The 19,982-nt window shown below is 38.7% G+C and overlaps 1 protein-coding gene across 1 annotated transcript in view; it reads right to left on the minus strand.

Moving 5' to 3' along the window:
• Positions 1 to 19,982, minus strand: part of SMARCC1 (SWI/SNF related, matrix associated, actin dependent regulator of chromatin subfamily c member 1) — a 166,292-nt gene that overhangs the window by 87,646 nt on the left and 58,664 nt on the right. Inside the window, 6 exon segments of the mRNA XM_021068731.1 lie at positions 570 to 683; positions 3,087 to 3,158; positions 5,742 to 5,863; positions 9,937 to 9,974; positions 14,845 to 14,904; positions 19,343 to 19,467. Coding sequence (XP_020924390.1) covers positions 570 to 683; positions 3,087 to 3,158; positions 5,742 to 5,863; positions 9,937 to 9,974; positions 14,845 to 14,904; positions 19,343 to 19,467 — 531 coding nt within the window.

Here is a 19,982-nt window from a genome sequence, read left to right on the forward strand (position 1 = left end):
ACAAACAAAAAAACAACTCACAGGAGATCCCATTGTGGCGCAGCGGAAACCAATACAACTAGGAGTCATTAGGTTGTGGGTTCGATCCCTGGCCTTGCTCAGTGGGTTAAGGATCTGCCATTGCCATGAGCTGTGGTGTAGGTCGAGGACACAGCTCAGATCCTGTGTTGCTGCGGCTGTGGTGTAGGCCGGCAGCTGTAGCTCTGATTCGACCCCTAGCCTGGGAACCTCCATATGCTGTGGGTGCAGCCCTAAAAAACAAAAACAAAAACAAAAAAGAACTCATACATAATCCAAATAACTTGAGGAGACCTGCATTTTGGTTTTACTCTTTAGCTGATTTAGGGCACAGATGTTACCCTAAATCCTCATGCCAACCCACCCTTCGTCTATGGTCAGTTTATGATTTGACCATATAATACAAGATGTACAATGCAAAATCTTTAAAAAGTAAGACATTTTAGGTATTTTATTAACCAAGAAAACATCCAGTTTAATCCACCTAACATTAGCAATGTCTCAGTAACTCCTTGCAGTGAAATATCTGAGAAAGTGAAGACATTTCTTACCTCATCACAGCACACACATCTCCAGTCAAGTTCCTCCGACAGGCAGTGCTAGTTAAATATTCTTGGGGATTTAGGCGATATGTGTCGATCATAAAATTTCTATATGCCAAGTATCTAAAAGGTAATGGTAAAATTCCTAAGGTGAACACCGCCCCTTTCAGAAACAACACAGAGGACAAAAATTTTTCACATTTCTCACAACAAAACATAACAAAAAGTTCAGACAACAGTCCAGCAAACAATAGTGATATTATGTAATGAGTATTTACAGTTATTAGTGTAACTCAGGGTAAGAATCCCTAATACGCAAAACAACTCTCTACTAATGCATAATGACAACAAATAAAATAATCTAATGAAGTTAATGTGAAGTAACAAACTTTTCAGAGGTGAACTAAAACATCCTTAGTTGCCACAGAATTTGCAAATAACACATGGTTACTCAGGCTAACTTCCTAATTATACTACTATGTATCTAGCATGCCAGACAGTGGTTGAAGCACTTTCCATGTAGTAACTCATTTAATCATCACAATCTCTCCATAAGGTCGAACCTATTATTCCATTTATAGATGAGGATTTAAGAATTTGTCCTAGAACCACAGGCTGGTGAGTGGTGGAGCCAGAATTCAGCACAGTGTGGTGGCTGTGGAACCCATGCTCTTAATATATGCTATGTCTAATTTCTATACTCTTCATAGAGCCCCACATGCATGTGGCTCTGACAATGGCTACATTCATTCTGGCTGGCAGTTTTTCAGAGATCTCAGCTAGGCAAGAAGCATAACCTATGAAGCCAAACTCCAAGGTAAAACAAGACACTAAAAAAGGAGAGGAGTTTTCACTGTGGCATAATGAAATGGGTGGTATCTCTGCAGCACCCAAGATGCAGGTTTGATTACTGGCCTGACAGAGCAAGTTAAAGATCCAGCGTTGCCACACCTCTGGCATAGGCCACAGCTGCAGGTTAGATTTAGTCCCTGGCCTAGGAACTTCCATATACCATGGCTCTGGCAAAAAAAAAAAAAAAAAAGAGAGAGAGAAAAACTGAAATTCTGAGTCATAGCAGATTCCACCATGCACCCAAACATTTCTTCAACAAAATACTTAGAACAAGTATGTTAAGAAAACAGACTTTGCAAAATTTCTTGCCAAAAAAGTAAAACAAGAGACTGGCAGTTTGAAGCTGGCTACGTCAAAGTAGAAAAGCTATTGCTCAAAAGGGTTCTGTATAAGCAGGTGGATAAACAATGACTGAAAGGTGAATTTACAAGTTTAAATGGGTTAAAATGCTAAATTAGGCTTTTAAATAGAAGGCTGCTAAAAATCATAAGTATTTATAAATACTGGCAATATGCAAATTGTGGGCACTAGGCAAAACAGCTAAAAGAACATACCATGTTTAAATAGGTGAAAAAACTACAAAGGAAACTGAGTACACTGTGTCAATCTTTGATTCTGGTTTTAAAATACTCTTTACAGCTTTGATATAAAAAGACTGAAATTTGCTTTGATACCCAAACTTAGAAACTCTATCATGGATAATTTACAACCAGAAAATATTTATCATTTATATTCTGTATTATACCATATGCTTTATATAGAAAATTATCCTTCTCCAAACTACTTATTTATATATGTGATTTCTTATTTTTTGCTTTAGTTCCAGGCTAGGGGTCAAATCAGAGCTGCAGCTGCAGACCTATGCCACAGCCACAGCAATGCAGGATGTGAAACACATTTGTGACCCACACACAGGGTCACAGCAACGCCAGATCCTTAACCCACTAAGCAAGGCCAGGTATTGAACCCACATCCTCACAGATACTAATCAAGTTCATAAGCTGCTGATCCACAATGGGAACTCCATCTCCAAACAAGTTAAACAAGAAGATATATTTGTCCAATCACATATGTTAATACTAAGGATCACCAGGCAAAGGCAAAATACTTCCAGATAAACTTCTTCCTTCCAATAGGTTTTTCTATTTCCAATGCAGAAGCACAACAATGCTTATGTAATTAAGATCAATTCATAGGCAGCTATAATATTATATTTGGCATTCTTTTAATTACAAGTCATTCATCAGAAAAATAAGATATAGATTCCATTCTCTCCTAGATTATACATACATATATATAATCAATAATGTAATGTATCCACAAGCTGAGTTACAGAGAAACTCTTAGGGTGAAATCTGAACTCATTTTAGTTATGACCTATTACCGAATTCAACCTTTAGCTCCAAGAGCTGATGGGTATGTAGCTCAAGACTGAGGAAGAGAAATTTTGAAACAAAAATTTCCTCTGAAGCACAGAGTGGTTTGTGGCCGAGATGTAAACAGTGTTCAGAACAGAGTAAGATATTTGCAAATTTTTACACATCAACAAAGATTAACTCAGAAGTGTGCTTTAAGAACCCCCTGCCAAATATATCCAAATATTAAGTTTCTCTAAATACTGTTCTCACTAAAATATGTACAAGTATCAGGAATATATCTTTACATTTCACTCACATCTCTGGAGTCTTGGATTTGTTTTTTCCATTGAAAAACTCAGGAAGAGCACGCCTTTCAATCACATGAATACTAAAGAAAAAGAGAGAATTGGTAGTTGCATGGAAAAATAAAATTTGAGCAAAGATTGTTTAACTTACTTTACGATAAAACCAACTACCTGTAAAATTTAACTCCGTTGCACAAGTTCCTATGTATAACAGCTTGTAATAAAAAAAGTTTAAAAATATTTGTAACATGGGTGGAGAGAGTGTGATGGACAGGGAGTTTGGAGTTAGTAGACACAAACTATTACATTTCAAATGGTTAAGCAATGAGGTCTCGGTGTATAGCATAGGTAACTATATCCAATCTCTTGGGATAGACCATGATAGAAGATAATATGAAAAAAATAATTTATATGTATGTATGAATGGGTCACATTGCTGTACAGCAAAAACTGGCACAACATTTTAAATCAGTTATACTATAATAAAAAAATGTGTAATGGTTTTATTTTTTATGTGTTTATTTTTGCTTTTCAGGGCTGCACCCACAACATACGGAGGTTCCCAGGCTAGGGGTCAAATCGGAGCTACAGCTGCCAGCCTACACCACAGCCACAGCCACGCCAGATCCATGCAGCGTCTATGACTTACACCACAGCTCATGGCAACGCGAGATCCTTAACTCACTGAGCGAGGCCAGGGATCAAACCCACAACCTCATGAATCCTAGTTGGATTGTTTCTGCTGCACTACGACAGAACTTGGTGTAATGGTTTCAAAAGATATAATTTCCATTTGAATTCATACTCATATATCTATATATTTCAATTCTAAATCCTTAATAAATGTAGGCAATTATAAAAAAAACTTAAATATAAAATTATATACAGTATATAAAGTTAAAGAAGCGTCCCCTTTCTTACCCCCAATACTTACTACAGCTTTTCTTTCATTTTTTTCTTTTGCCCATGCCTGCAGCATGTGGAAGTTTCTGGGTCAGAGATCAAACCCATGCCACAGCAACAACCCAAGCTGCTGCAGTGGCAACACCAGATCCTTAACCCACATGGGAACTCCATTACTTCAGTTTTTCTATTATCATAACCAAACTCAAAAAGTTCCCGTCGTGGAGCAGTGGTTAACAAATCCAACTAGGAACCATGAGGTTGCCGGTTCGATCCCTGGCCTTGCTCAGTGGGTTAAGGATCCAGTGTTGCTGTGAGCTGTGGTGTAGTCACAGATGCTGCCTGGGTCCCGAGTTCTTGTGGCTGCGGTGTAGGCCAGAAGCTGTAGCTCAGATTTGACCGTTAGCCTGGGAACTTCCATATGCCGCAGGTGCGCCCTAAAAACCACAAAATAAAAAATTAAAAAAAAAAAAAAAAAAAAGTTCCTCAACACACTGAAGGCTTTAGATAGTATTATGTTCTTGTCATAATTTATAACTAAGATGATGAAATCAGGAGACAGGAAGAGTTCTTTGGAAAACAGTGGACAAAAATCACAGTAGCTGGCATGGTAATAACATGGTAAAATGAATGACCAGCCAAAAACAATGGAATTAACCAAAATAAGTTTCTCTGGCTCTTGACATTAATGCACCTTTTTGTCTAGCACTCACCCAACCCTAGTTGGGCTCATTAACCGCTGAGCCATGAAGGGAACTCCCCCAGAGTTGGTTTTAAAAGGTATGCTGAAAAGTCTCAATGTTAGAGGCCATATATTGTGGTTTTTGAGGAAAACAAGGTACGACTCAGTGGACCATCCACTCTATTCTTTTAAACTGTTGTTTTTTTTCTTTTTCCTTTTTAGGGCCGCACCTGAAGCATACACAAGGTCTGAGGCTAGAGGTCAAATTGGAGCTTTAGTTGTTGGCCTATGCCACAGCCACAGCAATGCTGAATCAGAGCCATGTCTGTGACCTACACCGCAGCTCACAGCAACACTGGATCCTTAACACACTGAATGAGGCCAGGGATCGAACCCACATCCTCATGGATACTAGTCAGATTTGTTACCACTGAGCCACAATGGAAACTTCCTTAAACTGTTTTTTAAAGAGATATGTTTACATACATATACATATTTCAAATCACATCTACCCTTTAAAATGATAATGTAATAACCACTCAAAAGATCCAAACAGGACCACAAGATTTTGAGTAGGAGCAGCAGAGCTGAAATAAGCATATAAACTTCCAATGAAAGTACCTTAAAGAAACTAACATCAGAGTTCCCATTGTGGTGCAGCGGCAACTAGTATCCATGAGGATGTGGGTTCAATCCCTGGCCTCACTCAGCAGGTTAAGGATCCGGCATTGCTGTGAGCTGTGGTGTAGGTTGCAGACATAGCTTGGATCCCACTTTGCTATGGCTGTGGTGTAGGCCAGCAGCTACAGCTCCCATTCGACCCCTAGCCCGAGAACTTCCATATGCCACATGTGCAGCCATAAAAGAACAAACAAAAAAATCCCCACCATTTAATTTCTATCCCTAAATAAAACAACTAAAAGAACACAATCCAAAACTAAAATCACTTTCCATCCACCTTCATCTAGTGTAACAGTGATTACTTAAGTAAACTCAGGCAGAATAGTACAATATAATTTCAAAGAAAATTTTCCCACTCCTAAGTACCACGTTCACAGAAATAAATGACCCCACTACTCACCAGTTATAATCAAACCATGATGCATAGCTGGGAATAATAATGTGATTGGTCTGCTCTGTCACATTATCTTCACCAGCGTCAACTGATCGACCCTGATCACCTTTACCAGGATCTTCATCTTCCTACAGAAAAGAAGCCAAAGTTCAGAGAAAGAGAACTACTATCGAGATATGGAATAGCTTTCAAACTTCTAGTCACATAAAATGAAGCCAGCCGATCCAATTTCTAAGACCAGAAAAACAAATTTCAAGTAAAAACAGCCTTTCACAGTTTTTAAGGTACCTTTACAATATGTCCAGATGAGATAGCAGACTTTATTCCTCTTTTTTACAGATGAGGTAATCAACTCTTAGAAAGCCCCAAACTTTTTCCACAACAGCCAAGTATTTATTTGTCTATTTTTACCTACTTCTAGGATTACAAATCTAAATTACTAGTTCTCAATTTATTTTTAAGGTGGTAACTCAATGACACTAATAAGACATAATGGTAGGTTTTCCGCAATCCAAAAGCCTAAATATCTGCTAACAGCTAAATGTGCATTATCTGTCATTCCTTACACTTAACAGCATGTACTAGAACTAGTAAGATTTAAACAGGATAAAACTATAGAAAGTCCAGTTACAGAGCATATACTCTTAATAATTCTCACTACTCAAAATTAGGTCTGACTTTTATCAGACTTATGGAGGTTTTGTTAATGAGTCCATCTCAAAACCTGTTTTTTGAAAATATAATAATTTCAAAAATCACTGCTTTAAGTCAAAAGACAGGAACATTCTATATGCTACCGATAAACAGTAATAATTACTTTTACTTACTGATTTATTTTTAGGACTGCACCTGTGACATATTAAAGGTCCTAGGCTAGGGGTTAAATTGGAGGTAAAACTGCCAGGCTACACACAGCTGCTGCAACACCATATCCAAGTTGTGTTTTCAAACTACATAGCAGCTCACGGCAACGCCAGATCCTTAACCAATGGAGCACAGGAAGGGACTGAATCTGAATCCTCATGGATACTAGTCGAGTTCATTTTGGCTGAGCCACAGCGGGAATTCTCAGTAATAACTATTTTTATTTTATTTTATTTTTTATATATTTTTAGGACCACACCCACATAAATGGAAGCTCCCAGGCCAGGGGTGGAATCAAAGCTGCAGCTGCCAGCCTATGTATGCCACAGCAATGCCAGATTTGAGGTACATCTGCAACCTATGCTGCAGCTTGCAGCAATGCCAGATTGTTAACCCACTAAGGGAGGCCGGGGATTGAACCCACATCCTCGTGGGTAATAGGTTTTTAAATAAATTCGTACTTTTAATATGATCTAATATACAGTTTAGAGTCAAATGGATCCCAGTGTCCCAGAACTGTCCTTTAGATTTTTCTCAATCCAGAACCTGATCAAGGATTCAACATTTTATCCTTTAGTCTCTTCTAATTCCTGTCTCCTTTTTGTGGGGGGAGGGAGTTCATTTATGACATCAAAGTTATTGAAGAATCCAGACCAGTCATCTTGTAGAACATCTAACAATCTGTTTATCTCACTGATTTTTTGGAATTAACTCAAGATTAAACATTTTTATCAAGAATACTACAGGATGGAGTTCTGGCCAAGGAGCAGCAGGTTGAGAATCTGACTGCAGCAACTCAGGCCACTGCAGAGCTTGGGGTTCAATCCCCGGCCCAGTGCAATGGGTTAAAAGGATCCAGCACTGCTGCACCTGAGGCACAGGTCTCAACTGCGGCTCAGCTTCAATTCCTAGCCCAGGAACTTTCAAATGCCACAGGTACAAGGAAAAACCAAAAAAGGAAACTTTTCAAATTTTGAACCATATTCTTTTATAATGGTTCCATAGGTTAATTTCTATCTTTAATTCAATCTAAATTTTCCTATGATATATTACTTCAAGTTAGGATCTAGTTACTGCTGAAAACTTAAGACAATAGTCTCCTTAAGATCAATGAATATCAAAAAAAAAAATTTGTAATGTATGAAAGCACCAAGAAAACTCTGGCTGTTACTTAAATGACATTGAAACAAACGTGTTAATACTGGAGTTTCATAGTGGCCTCGCTGGTTAAGGATTTGGAGTTGTCACTGCTGGGTCAGAGGTTCGATCCCTGACCCAAGAACTTGCACATGCCACTTACGCAGCCAAAAAAAAAAAAAAAAAAAGAAGCAAAAAATGTGTTAATACTGATAACAACGATAAGAAATTTTATTTCCCAAACCCCAGAAGCTAGCAAAACTATGTTCATCTGCTTTTGTGGTATATAGGTTTTACAAATTCAATTCAATTCAGAAAATTTCATTTATTCAAGAAAACCAGAGGAGTTCTCTGATGGCCTAGCTGGGTGAGGATCCTGAATTCTCACCGCTGTGACTGTGGCTGGCTACTGTGTGGTATAGGTTCAAACTCTGGCCCAGGAATTCCCACATACTGCCTACGTGGCAAAAAAGAAAAAAAACAGGAGTTCCCGTCGTGGCGCAGTGGTTAACGAATCCGACTAGGAACCATGAGGTTGCGGGTTTGGTCCCTGCCCTTGCTCAGTGGGTTAACGATCCGGTGTTGCCGTGAGCTGTGGTGTAAGTCGCAGACGCGGCTCGGATCCCGAGTTGCTGTGGCTCTGGCGTAGGCCAGTGGCTACAGCTGCGATTCGACCCCTAGCCTGGGAACCTCCATATGCCGCGGGAGCAGCCCAAGAAATGGCAAAAAGACAAATAAATAAATAAATAAATAAATAAATAAATAAAATTTAAGGCTCATTTAAAAAAAGAAAAAAGAAAAAGAGAGAGAATCTGAAATAAACACTGCAACCCTCATTTAAAAAAAGAAAGAAAGCCAGGAAGAGGCGGACATTACAATCATTAAAGGATAAGGGTCTACAGTTTAACTGTCTCACACTGAGGAAACAAGCAGGGTAGAACCAGGTGTCAGAGTAATTAATTCTGTCTTATGTTTAAGTTATATGATGGACTGTCCATAGTTTCAACATCTTTGGCATTAAAAAAAAAATCTTATAGGGAAATTCTGCTGTTTTGGTCTCCTTTACCACTCTACAATATTATTTATTCTAAACGATGATATCTTTTTAGAAATGTAATATTCATCAACATTTGTAGGTAGCTCTTTGAATACCGAAGTTTGATTCTTGTAAAAAAAATCCTAAGAACAATTCAGCTGAAGAACCATCTGTAGAAGAATTCTTGAAACGCTTTTCCTTGAAATCTTGTCATGAATATGTTCATTTCATGAATGTATAAAAAACAACAACTGTCACTCTGGGAAGATTCTCTGACTGAAAATGGGAACTACCCATTTTCAGCATTAAGGAAGTTATTTCAAGGAGATTAAGGATTAGTGACACAACTTAACAATCAAAGATGACAGTCTGAATAAACGATAGGATGTTCATTAAAAAGAGAAGTAAAACCCTGCCTTAAATCCAACACCTTCCAACAGCCTAATTATCAATATGTCTCCACAGCAGAACTGATGAATGAGGAAATAGTTGACAGCAAGGCTTGGAAAAGGTGAAGAGCATGATCAAAGGCTACAATATTTGTGGACTGGGGCTGCACTAAAAGAAATGGGAGTGAGAAAATCAAAGCAAGGCTCAGTCCCTGCTCACCTGCGCTGTCTGATTTCACCTGGGACGATGTACGCAGCTCTGATTATAAAATTGCAACCAGGAGAGTAAAAGAACCAGAGACTATAGCATATGAGGGATACTACCTGGGAAAGCAGCAATTTCTTCTTGATAAATTGGGAGGCTCAGAGTTCCTATATAGCTCAGCAGATTAAGAACTCTACTAGCATCCATGAGGATACAGGTTCGATCCCTGGCCTTGACTGGTGGGTTAAGGATCTAGCACTGTTGCAATATGCGGCATACATCAAGGATACAGCTCAGGTCTGATGTTGCCAGGGCACAGGCGGCTAAAGCTCGGATTTGGTCCCTAGCCTTAGAACTTCCATATGTCTAAAATGACCAAAAAAAAAAAAAAAACAACTTTGGGAGGCTCAAGAAAGAAACTAATTTGAGTAACTGTTTAGAAAGATTTAAAAAAATCAGAGGGCTTCCAAATAGAGTATTTCCAAGAACACTTCCAATTCAGTGTTTCTACTGCTCAATACAGAGGATCCTTACGAGTTACTCTTGCATCAGACCTAACTAAATCATTACCTTTCCTCCTGTTGTGACTGTTTCTTCATCCTGCTCATCTGCAAAATTAAAACACATAAGTTATTTAACAGGTAAATGCTGTTTGGACTACCTGGAAACTTTAAGGTTTAAAGAATTGATATTAAATAAAGAAAAGCAAAGAAACAGCAGAGCATTATTAAAGCAAATTTACCTTTAATAATAAATTAGAATTGTACATAAGCACAGAGGTGAGTAAAAATTCCAAGTACGAATCATTAATAATTTCCAACAATAGGGCATTTTTAATTAACTACTGCTTAGCTACTATCTTAATCATAATCTTGGTAAGGGACTTGGAAAGGGCTCTTGCCTCCTGAGGCACAGTGAAACAAAGTAATGACATTTTGGATCCCAGAGGAAATGACTAAAGAATGAGGAGTAATGAAGGAGGTGATAATATATCCCTACTAAGTCCTGCTAAGAATGCTGATACCTTCTGAGTATTGGGGACTACAGAACCTAAATGCTGGCTTTGCCAAAGAAGAGAGGGAAATCCATGTGCAATTTAAACTAGGCAGCTGATTTCCTTAGTGAAAACTAAAAGCGCCAGTGTGGAAAGGTTAAGAGGTTATGGCACAAATAATTACATTATTAAGTTCTTGTAACATTTCATTTTTTATATAATTATTATCACACTTGGCAACGACTAAGACATTATAAAGTTCAAAAAGAACACAAAGAAGCCCCTTTTTCATTATTCATTATACAAATATTTCTGCTGTTTTCAAATCTGCTATTTCAAAAGCACTAAATAAATTGTTTAGACCTTGGGACAGTATCTACAGCCCACAGGCAAAATCTGGCCCACTGCTTATTTTTGTACAGAATCTGGTAATGTGATTCTCAGCATGTTCCTAATCAACAGTAAAGTGATAAAAAGGAGGGATTCACTGTGCCTAGACTGTGCACAGAGTGACTTGTGATAATCTTCTGCAGCCTGAAATTTTGGTTTGTGCTAGGCAGAGTACCCTACCTGACCAATTAAAAAAAAAAACAAACCCCACAGATTGTAGACTTTCAAATGCACTTCCTTATGCAGAAGCACTGCAGGTATACTGCTGCATTTTTGTTGCTTTTGGAAGAATGTGACCCCCTCATGTGAGGAAGAGGGCATTAAGGAAGCCTAAACTTAGACTCTGCCTTTGCCATTTTCCCTTATGATCTGTGTATGCTTCATATGTCTCTAAAATACACATCAGCCCTGAGTACCATTAAATGCTGAGCTCCCTAAGTTCTCCTAGAGAATCTCCAATCCTGGGGATGGTCTTAGGGATTCCCATCACATCTACAAATGAAGAATGACTTTAGGAGTTCCCATTGTGACTCTGGTTAACAAACACGACTAGGAACCATGAGGACGCAGATTTGATCCCTGGCCTTGCTCAGTGGGTTAAGGATCCAGTGTTGCCACAACCTGTTGTGTAGGTCATAGTCACAGCTCGGAGCTGGCATTGTGGCTGTGGTGTAGGCTGGCGGCTACAGCTCCAATTCAACCCCTAGCTTGGGAATCTCCATATGCTGCAAGTGTGGCCCTAAAAAGACAGACACACACACACACCCCAAAAAAGAATGACTTTAGAATTTTTAAATGCTAAAAAAGACAATCAACAGAAATATATATATATATATATCCTGACACTAAAAACTTAACTGAAATTCAAATCTGAGTGTCCATAAATAAAATTTTTATTGGAATAAGCCATGATCATTTGTTTATATATTATGGATGGCTGCAACTGTGCTATAATGGCAAAGTTGATTAGCTGTAACAGCAACCTTATAGCCCAGAACACCTTAAAATATTTACCATCTGGCCCTTTTGAGAAAAAGTTTGCCAAGGTTATAAAGGTTATAAAGTGGTTATAAAGGTGATGAGTAATATTTTAGCAGGTAATAACGAACTGGCATTTAAATGTTTAAATTTTACAGAGTGCCTACTATGCACCAGTCACTGTTCCAAATGCTAAGGACACAATGATGAAAAAGTGCCTGTCTTTATGAAGTTTACATTTCACTTAGGCATGGCAGGATATAGAAAAGAAAATAAACAGGAGTTCCCGTTGTGGCGCAGTGGTTAATGAATCCGACTAAGAACCATGAGGGTGCGGGTTCGGTCCCTGCCCTTGCTCAGTGGGTTAAAGGATCCGGCATTGCCATGAGCTGTGGTGTAGGTTGCAGACGCGGCTCGGATCCCCTGTTGCTGTGGCTCTGGCATAGGCTGATGGCTACAGCTCCGATTGGACCCCTAGCCTGGGAACCTCCATATGCCGCAGGAGCGGCCCAAGAAATGACAAAAAAAATAAATAAATAAAAAGACCTAAAAAAAAAAAAAAAAAAGAAAAAAAAAAGAAAATAAACAAAAGGACATCAAATGCTGAAAACTGCTAAGGAGAGAATAAAAACAAAGTAATATATTTTAGAGAGGAACTGGGTAGGTGGGCTCTTCCACGGAAACACAGAGGGAAGCCTCTCTGAAAAGGTGACACTGAAGCTGAAACCTTAGGGAAGAAAATGGCAAACATTCCATTCTTCCATGGAGAGGGAGAAGCCAGATCAAAGGGCCCCAAGTGAGGATGTACCTGCCAATTTCATAAAACTGAAGAGCCACTGTAAGCATGAATTGAGGATGAGGGAAGTGAGCACATTACAAGAGCAGAGTGCACTAGCACTAATGAAAGGCAGACTTGGATCTGAATCTGTGCTCTCACTTAATAACTGTATGCTTGGGAAAGGTTCCAGTCTCCATTTCCTAATGAATAAAACAGGGCTAACATGGTTCTACAGTGAAATGCAAACATGTGTAGAATGATGCCTGACAGGTACTCATGTAATGTTGGATACTGTTCCTTGATTTTTAAGTCAGAGATAAATACATGCTACAAAGGAACAGAGGATTTAGTGTGTGGCAAATTATGGTACTACTAACATGAGTTATCCAATTCTGCACAGGGACTATTTTTCTCCTAGGAAGTAACTAAAAGAAATCTGGTAAGCCTGTCAAAAATCAGTGTTTTGGGAGTTTCTGCTTTGGGGCAGTGGGTTAAGAATTCAACAGCAGCTGGTCAGGTCACTGCAGAGGTACAGGTGCGACCCCAGCCCAGCAGTGGGTTAAATCAGCATTGCTGCAGTTGTGGTGTACATCACAACTGCAGACTGGATTCAATCTCTGGCCCAGCAGTGGGTTAAATCAGCATTGCTGCAGTTGTGGTGTACATCACAACTGCAGACTGGATTCAATCTCTGGCCCAGGAACTTCCACATGCCACAGGTGTGGCCATAAAAAAATTTATTCACTGATTGATTAAATAAATTTTTTTTGTTCTTTGGGTCCTGGGAAACCAAAGGATAACCAACTTCCCACTAGACGGTGGCATTAAAATTTACTTAGCTCAGTGGTACATAAGGCAGAACAAGGATCAGTTAAAATAACAAACATAACTCTCAGTTGATAGATCAGTCACACCTGGCATGGTTCAGGTTATACCCTAATGCAGAAAGGCACATGCTTAGATGATACACAAGAAGCCTGATGGTCCCTAGACAAAATGTCAGGACAACAATGTCTAATTCCATACAGCCTAACTCTCGAGCTGTGTTCAGCAGCATGTGCAGCCACAGCACTCCTGACTGAGGCCTCAAGGTGTTCAAACACAAAGAAAAGATCTCTCACACCCTGCCCTAAAATGTTAATCCAGCTGGGACCCCAGCTTTTCCTAAAATTGGCTTCAATTTGATTCCTCTGATAAAGTCTACTACAAAAATACTCTAATAGTCACCTAGCTTTTAAGACAACTGGCCATTCCGTTAACACAACAGAATTATTCTTTTTCTTTTTTGTCTTTTTTGCCATTTCTTGGGCCGCTCCTACGGCATATGGAGGTTCCCAGGCTAGGGGTCATATCAGAGCCATAGCCGCTGGCCTACGCCACAGCCACAGCAACAGCAACGTGGGGATCCAAGCCGCATCTGCGACCTACACCACAGCTCACGGCAACACCAGATCCTTAAACCCAACTATCATATGACACATAAGCAGATCTCAAAAATCACTATTAGGTCTAAAATTCCATCAATTCATAAATTTAATATATAATGAAAACACCAGGATCTTTGATTTTTATAAGTGAAGAAAGTAATTGAGATCACTGTTCCTTATATAACTTTCAGGAACAAAGATATTTAAAATGACCCCTACTTTTAAAAATTGGAACAAGTGACTACCCTCACAACATATGTAAGAATTTTACCTTACTTGTGAAAATGTACTCTAAAACTTGAAAATACAGTAAAAGGACGGTGTGATTCTCATTCTACTCAGTGTTAAGGAAACTTTCAGTTGGCTTACAAAGTATTAATAGTCAATAGATTTTTGTTCTGAAGATATACATGTTGTTAAACAAGTACTTCAGGAAGGTTATAAAATGTTTTAATTACAACTATTTCTTTGAAACTCAGATATTCTGATTTAGATATAATACTACCAGCTTTGCTAGTCTGCAAGAAAACATTATGCTCTAAGAGAGGCAGATCAGTAAGAATGGAAAGAATGAATCAAAAAAAATTAAATTTTCTAATATGCTAGCAAACTAAACAACAATGGTACTATGGTAGCCATAGTTAATATCTGTGCTGGAGGAGTTCCCTTGAAGAGCAGTGAATTAAGGATCCGACATTGTCAGTGTAGCAGCTTGGGTCACAGCTGTGGCATGAGTTCAATCCCTGGCCTAAGAACTTCCTATAAACTTTTGTGTGTGCAAGAAAAAAATCTGTGCTATAAAGCAGAGCAGCTGAAAGTGACATCTCTCAGTAAAAAAAGGATTATCAGAGAAGCTGACATATTCAAGAGACAAAACAACAGAGAACTGTATAGATTTTTCTGGTTTTTACCTAGATCTGCTACAGTTCCTCCTTTAACAGGTGTATTTTCACTATCTTTCTTTGGGTTTACTAGAAAGAAAAAAAAAATCATATTTTAGGGGAAAAGTGCTATTTGTTTATAAGAAAACAGAACAGATGATTAAAAACACATGAATCACGCTACAACTCCAACATCATTTAGTACTCACCTCTGTAAAATCGTACACTTTAACATAAAAATCACACGCCCAGCTATGAAACATTAACACTTAATGTAATGTAACAGACCATATTTTGTAATTAATTAAACAAGCATGATCTTTTTTCTTCAGAAAATAAACAATACGGAAATATAGAAAGCAAACCCTGAAAAGAACCTTTAAATCTCCTTTCCAAGAGTATTCCTAATTATGTTTTTTTGGTACCATTATGGACTCTCATTTTTGTGCCATTCATTAAGAAGACAAGTTGAAGCATGATTGAAACCTTTTACACATCCGTGTAGACTTCAAAACATTCTAAAAGTTTTTTAATCTTTTTTTTTTTTTAAATGGCTGTACTGGGGACACATGGATGTTCCCAGGCCAGATAATGAATCCGAGCCAAAGATGCCACATACAGTGCAGCAACGCTGGATCCTTTAACCTACTGTGCCATGTCGGGGATCAAACCCAGCCGCTGCAGTCTGATTCTTAACCCACTGTGCCACAGCAGGAACTTCAGGTTTTTAAATCTTAAATGTATAAATTATTCATACTATACTTACTCCTTGGCACTCTACTTTTCTCATGTGTACCACTGTGATCTCTCCGTGTTTTAGTTACATCTCTTTGATATTTAACAGATTCCATGAGTCCAAGTGCGGATCATAAGGTAACTAGCCCATAAGGATGGAAATTTACTTATTTTTCAATTTCTCATTCTGTAATCATCATTCTTTTATATTTATCTTTACATGTGCATATAATTATCTAAGATAAACTATGAAATTAAAACTGTTACTGTATGTACGCTTCGAAAAATATAATAGATACAGCTAAATTGTATTAAATGGCTTCATCAATTTATACCTCCATTAACAGCATTTGAGAGTACTCACTTCCTCAAAACAGTTATACTCTGGGAATCATCTATTTTGTAAGTTTGAAAACCTGAGAAATAAAAATTACTTTAATAATTTACATATCCTTGATTATGCGATGTTAAGCATGTTTTCATACATTTACTGATACTACTTTTTAAATAAAATTTCCAATACATAATACTTTGCCCGTCGAAGTTCCCTTGTCATCAAGTTAAGGATCCAGTGTGTCCATAGTTGTGTGCAGGCTGCAACTGCAGCATGGGTTTGATCCCTGGCCCAGGTACTTCTACATACACAGATAAGGTTGGGGAAAAAAAAAAAAAAGAACTTTGCCCTTTTTCTATGTGGTTTAAGAATCTTTACATAGTTAGGGTTTTAATTCTTTGTTAAATGGGTTACGAATATTTTCTACAACACTAACACTTGCTTAAACTATAGTAGTATTTGGGATTTCACCACTTTGTTTTTAAACTTAGCACTTTAATCCACCTGAAGTTTAAATTCTTATATTTGATACAAGGAATATTAAATTTTACAGCACTTTTGGAATAGTCTGGTGTTTTCCCACTGAATTACACTGCAAAATTCATAATAAATTAAATTCATTAACAAATATGGGAGTTCCAGTCATGGCTCAGTGGTAATGAATCTCACTAGAAACCATGAGGATACAGGTTCAAACCCTGGCCTTGTTCAGTGGACTAAGGTTCTGGTGTTGCTCTTAGCTGTGATGTAGGTCACAGAAATGGGTCAGATCTGGCGCTGCTGTGGCTGTGGTGTAGGCTGACAACTTGGATTCCAATTCAACCCCTAGACTGAGAACTTCCATATGCTCCAGGTGCAGCCCTAAAAAAGACAAAAAAAAAAAAAAAGGATCTAAATCTTAATTAGCCATTCCATTCCTCTGATGGATTCAGCCTGCTATGTCCAAACCATATATATTAATCACTACAGCTTCCCAATTTATTATTTTTTTTTAAGACCATACCCATGGCATATGGAAGTTCCTGGAGCTAGGGGGTCAACTCAGAGCTGCAGATGCTCACCTATGCCACAGTCACAGCAATGTCAGATCAAAGCGGCATCCCATGACCTATGCCCAGCTTGCAGCAACAGTGGTTCCTTACCACACCAAGCGAGGCCAGACATCAAGCGTACATCCTCATGGATACAAGTCGGGTTCTTAACCCACTGAGCCACAACAGGAACTCTCTATAGCTTCCCAGTTTCGAAAGTTATCTGTTAGGACTATCACCACCATCACAGCTCTTTTATTTACAGTAAATCTTCTAGAGTTCCAGTCATGGTGCAGTGGAACCAAATCCGACTAGGCACCATGAGATTGTGATTTTGATCCCTGGCCTCGCTCAGTGGGTTAAGGATCCAGCGTTGCCATGAGCTGTGGTATAGGTTGCAGACATGGCTCGGATCTGATGTTGCTGTGGCTGTGGCGTAGACCAGCATCTGTAGCTCCAACTGGACCCCTAGCCTAGAAACCTCCATATACCTCGGGTGCAGCCATAAAAAGCAAAAAAGAAAAAAAAGAAAGAAAGAAAGAGAGAGAAAGAGAGAGGGAGGGAGGGAGAGAGGGAGAGAGGGAGGGAGAGAGAGAGAGAGAGAGAGAGAGAGAGAGAGAAAGAAAGAAAGAAAAGAAATCTTCTGATTACTTTTGTGAATTTTCCCACTATGACATACAAAATGTATTTGTGTAGTTTTTACTGCCCTATTTTGCATATAATACAATGATTTTTAGAAATGCATATATTATAAATGACTATATTTTTCATCCTTAAAAAAATTAATGTTTGAAACAAAAAAAGAAAAATGTTATAGGGATTATAACACATGTAGAAGTAAACAATATAAAAACATCACAAAAGATAGGAAAGGACATAAATTATAGTAAATTTCATACATTTTTATTTCAACTAGACAGCAGTGATTCTTAAACAATTTGGTAAGTTAAGGATATATACTGGAGTTCCCATCATGGCTCAGCAGAAACAAATCTGACTAGCATCCATGAGGATGCAGGATCAATCCCTGGCCTCCCTCAGTGGGTTAAACATCCAGCGTTGCCGTGAGCTGTGTGTGGCGTAGGTCGCAGAAGTGGCTCAGATCTGAAGTGGCTGTGGCTGTGGCATTGACCATCAACTACAGCTCCAATTCAACCCCCAGCCTGGGAACCTCCATACTGTGCCAGTGTGGCCCTAAAAAGGCAAAAAAAAAAAAAAAAAATTAAGGATATATATTGTAATCCCTAAAGGACCAACTAAGAACAAAATATCTAAAAAGCAAACAGAATTAAAAAATCCACACAGACAGAAAGTAAAACAGTAGTTGTCAAGATATAGGGGAAGGGGATCACTTGGTGTGACTCTTAATAAGTATGCAGTGTCTATTCACGGGGATGGAAAGAGCTGGAATTAAAGATAGTGGTGATGATTATAACAATGCAACAAATTTACTAAAAACCACTGGAGTGGAGTTCCCATCATGGCACAACAGAAACGAATCCAACTGGGAACCATGAGGTTGCGGGTTCGATCTCTGGCCTCGCTCAGTGGGTTAAGGATCAGGCAATGCTGTGAGCTGTGGTGTAGGTCGCAAATGCAGCTTGGATATGGCGTTGCTGTACTCTGGCATAGGCTGGTGGCTGTAGCTCCGACTAGACCCAAGCCTGGGAACCTCCATACGCAGAGAGTGTGGCCCTAAAAAGACAAAAGACAAAAAAACAAAAAACCACTGGAGTGATTAAAATATACTTTAGAGTGGTGAATTTTATCCTATGTGAAGTACATTTCAAAACTATATTTTAAAAAACCATGTTAAGTTATATAAGAAAAGCAAAGCAAATAAACAGGCTAGAACAGAACATTAAAAGCAAAAGAACATTAAAGTCAAAGGAAAAAAAAGGGACAAATGAAAAATAAAATAGCATGAAGATATACTTAAACGTAACCATATCAGCAATAATGATTTAAACGGACATATATGATTTAAGTGGAGCTACAGGTGTCAGCCTACGCCACAGCCACAGCAACACAGGATCTGAGCTGTGTCTGTGACCTACACCACAGCTCACAGCAAAGCGGGATCCTTAATCCACTGAGCGAGGCCAGAGATAACCCGAAACCTCATGGACCTAGTCCGGTTCGTTAACCACTGAGCCGTGAAGGAAACACCAAAATCATTAATTTTAAAGCATTAGTAAATTTAGAGAAATCTGAGCGCACAATGTGTTTTCTCAGGAAATAGCAAAAGTACACCAAAAGATTAGGAAAGAGGGGATTTCACCAATGTTAATCTTAAAGAGAGGACATCTATTAATATTTGAAAGTTGAAAGCTGGGGACACAGAGCAAGAAGTGGATCATCTAATGGCAATGCTGAGAATAATCAAATCATACCTAAAATTCTCACAGTCTAGGCAGATGATACAAACCATTTTTCGGAAGAACCACTTCCTCTATGTTAGGTACAGGTGTTGGGTCTTCCATGTCCTTTGTAAGATCTTCTTGCTCATCTTCCTCTTTCTGACTCCTGCGCTTCCCATAAAGATTAGCTTGGCTAAAACATAGAAGGTACATAAATATAAACAAAACTGACTATAGCTACTTAGAGCAAACAATTTCAGAGACTTCATTTATATTCACTTTTTTTTTTTTTTTTTTTGGTCTTTTTGTCTTTTCTAGGGCCGCTCCGGGGGCATATGGAGGTTCCCAGGCTAGGGGTCCAATTGGAGCTGTAGCCACTGGCCTACACCACAGCTACAGCAAAGCCAGATCCAAGCTGCATCTGCGACTTACACCACAGCTCACGGCAATGCCGGATTGTTAACTCACTGAGCAAGGCCAGGGAGTGAACCCGCAACCTCATGGTTCCTAGTCAGATTAGTTAACCACTGACCCACAACGGTAACTCCTATATTCACTCCTTAAACCATATTAAGAAAAAATACTTAGGATAAAACCTGACCACAAGGTGAAATACTTATACACTGAGAACTATAACACGCTGCTAAAAGAAACTGAAGATGATTCAAAAAAAATGGAAAAATAGCTCATACTCCTGGACTGGAAGAA

The sequence above is a fragment of the Sus scrofa genome, chromosome 13 (genome assembly GCF_000003025.6).
Source record: "Sus scrofa isolate TJ Tabasco breed Duroc chromosome 13, Sscrofa11.1, whole genome shotgun sequence".
Taxonomy (NCBI): domain Eukaryota; kingdom Metazoa; phylum Chordata; class Mammalia; order Artiodactyla; family Suidae; genus Sus; species Sus scrofa.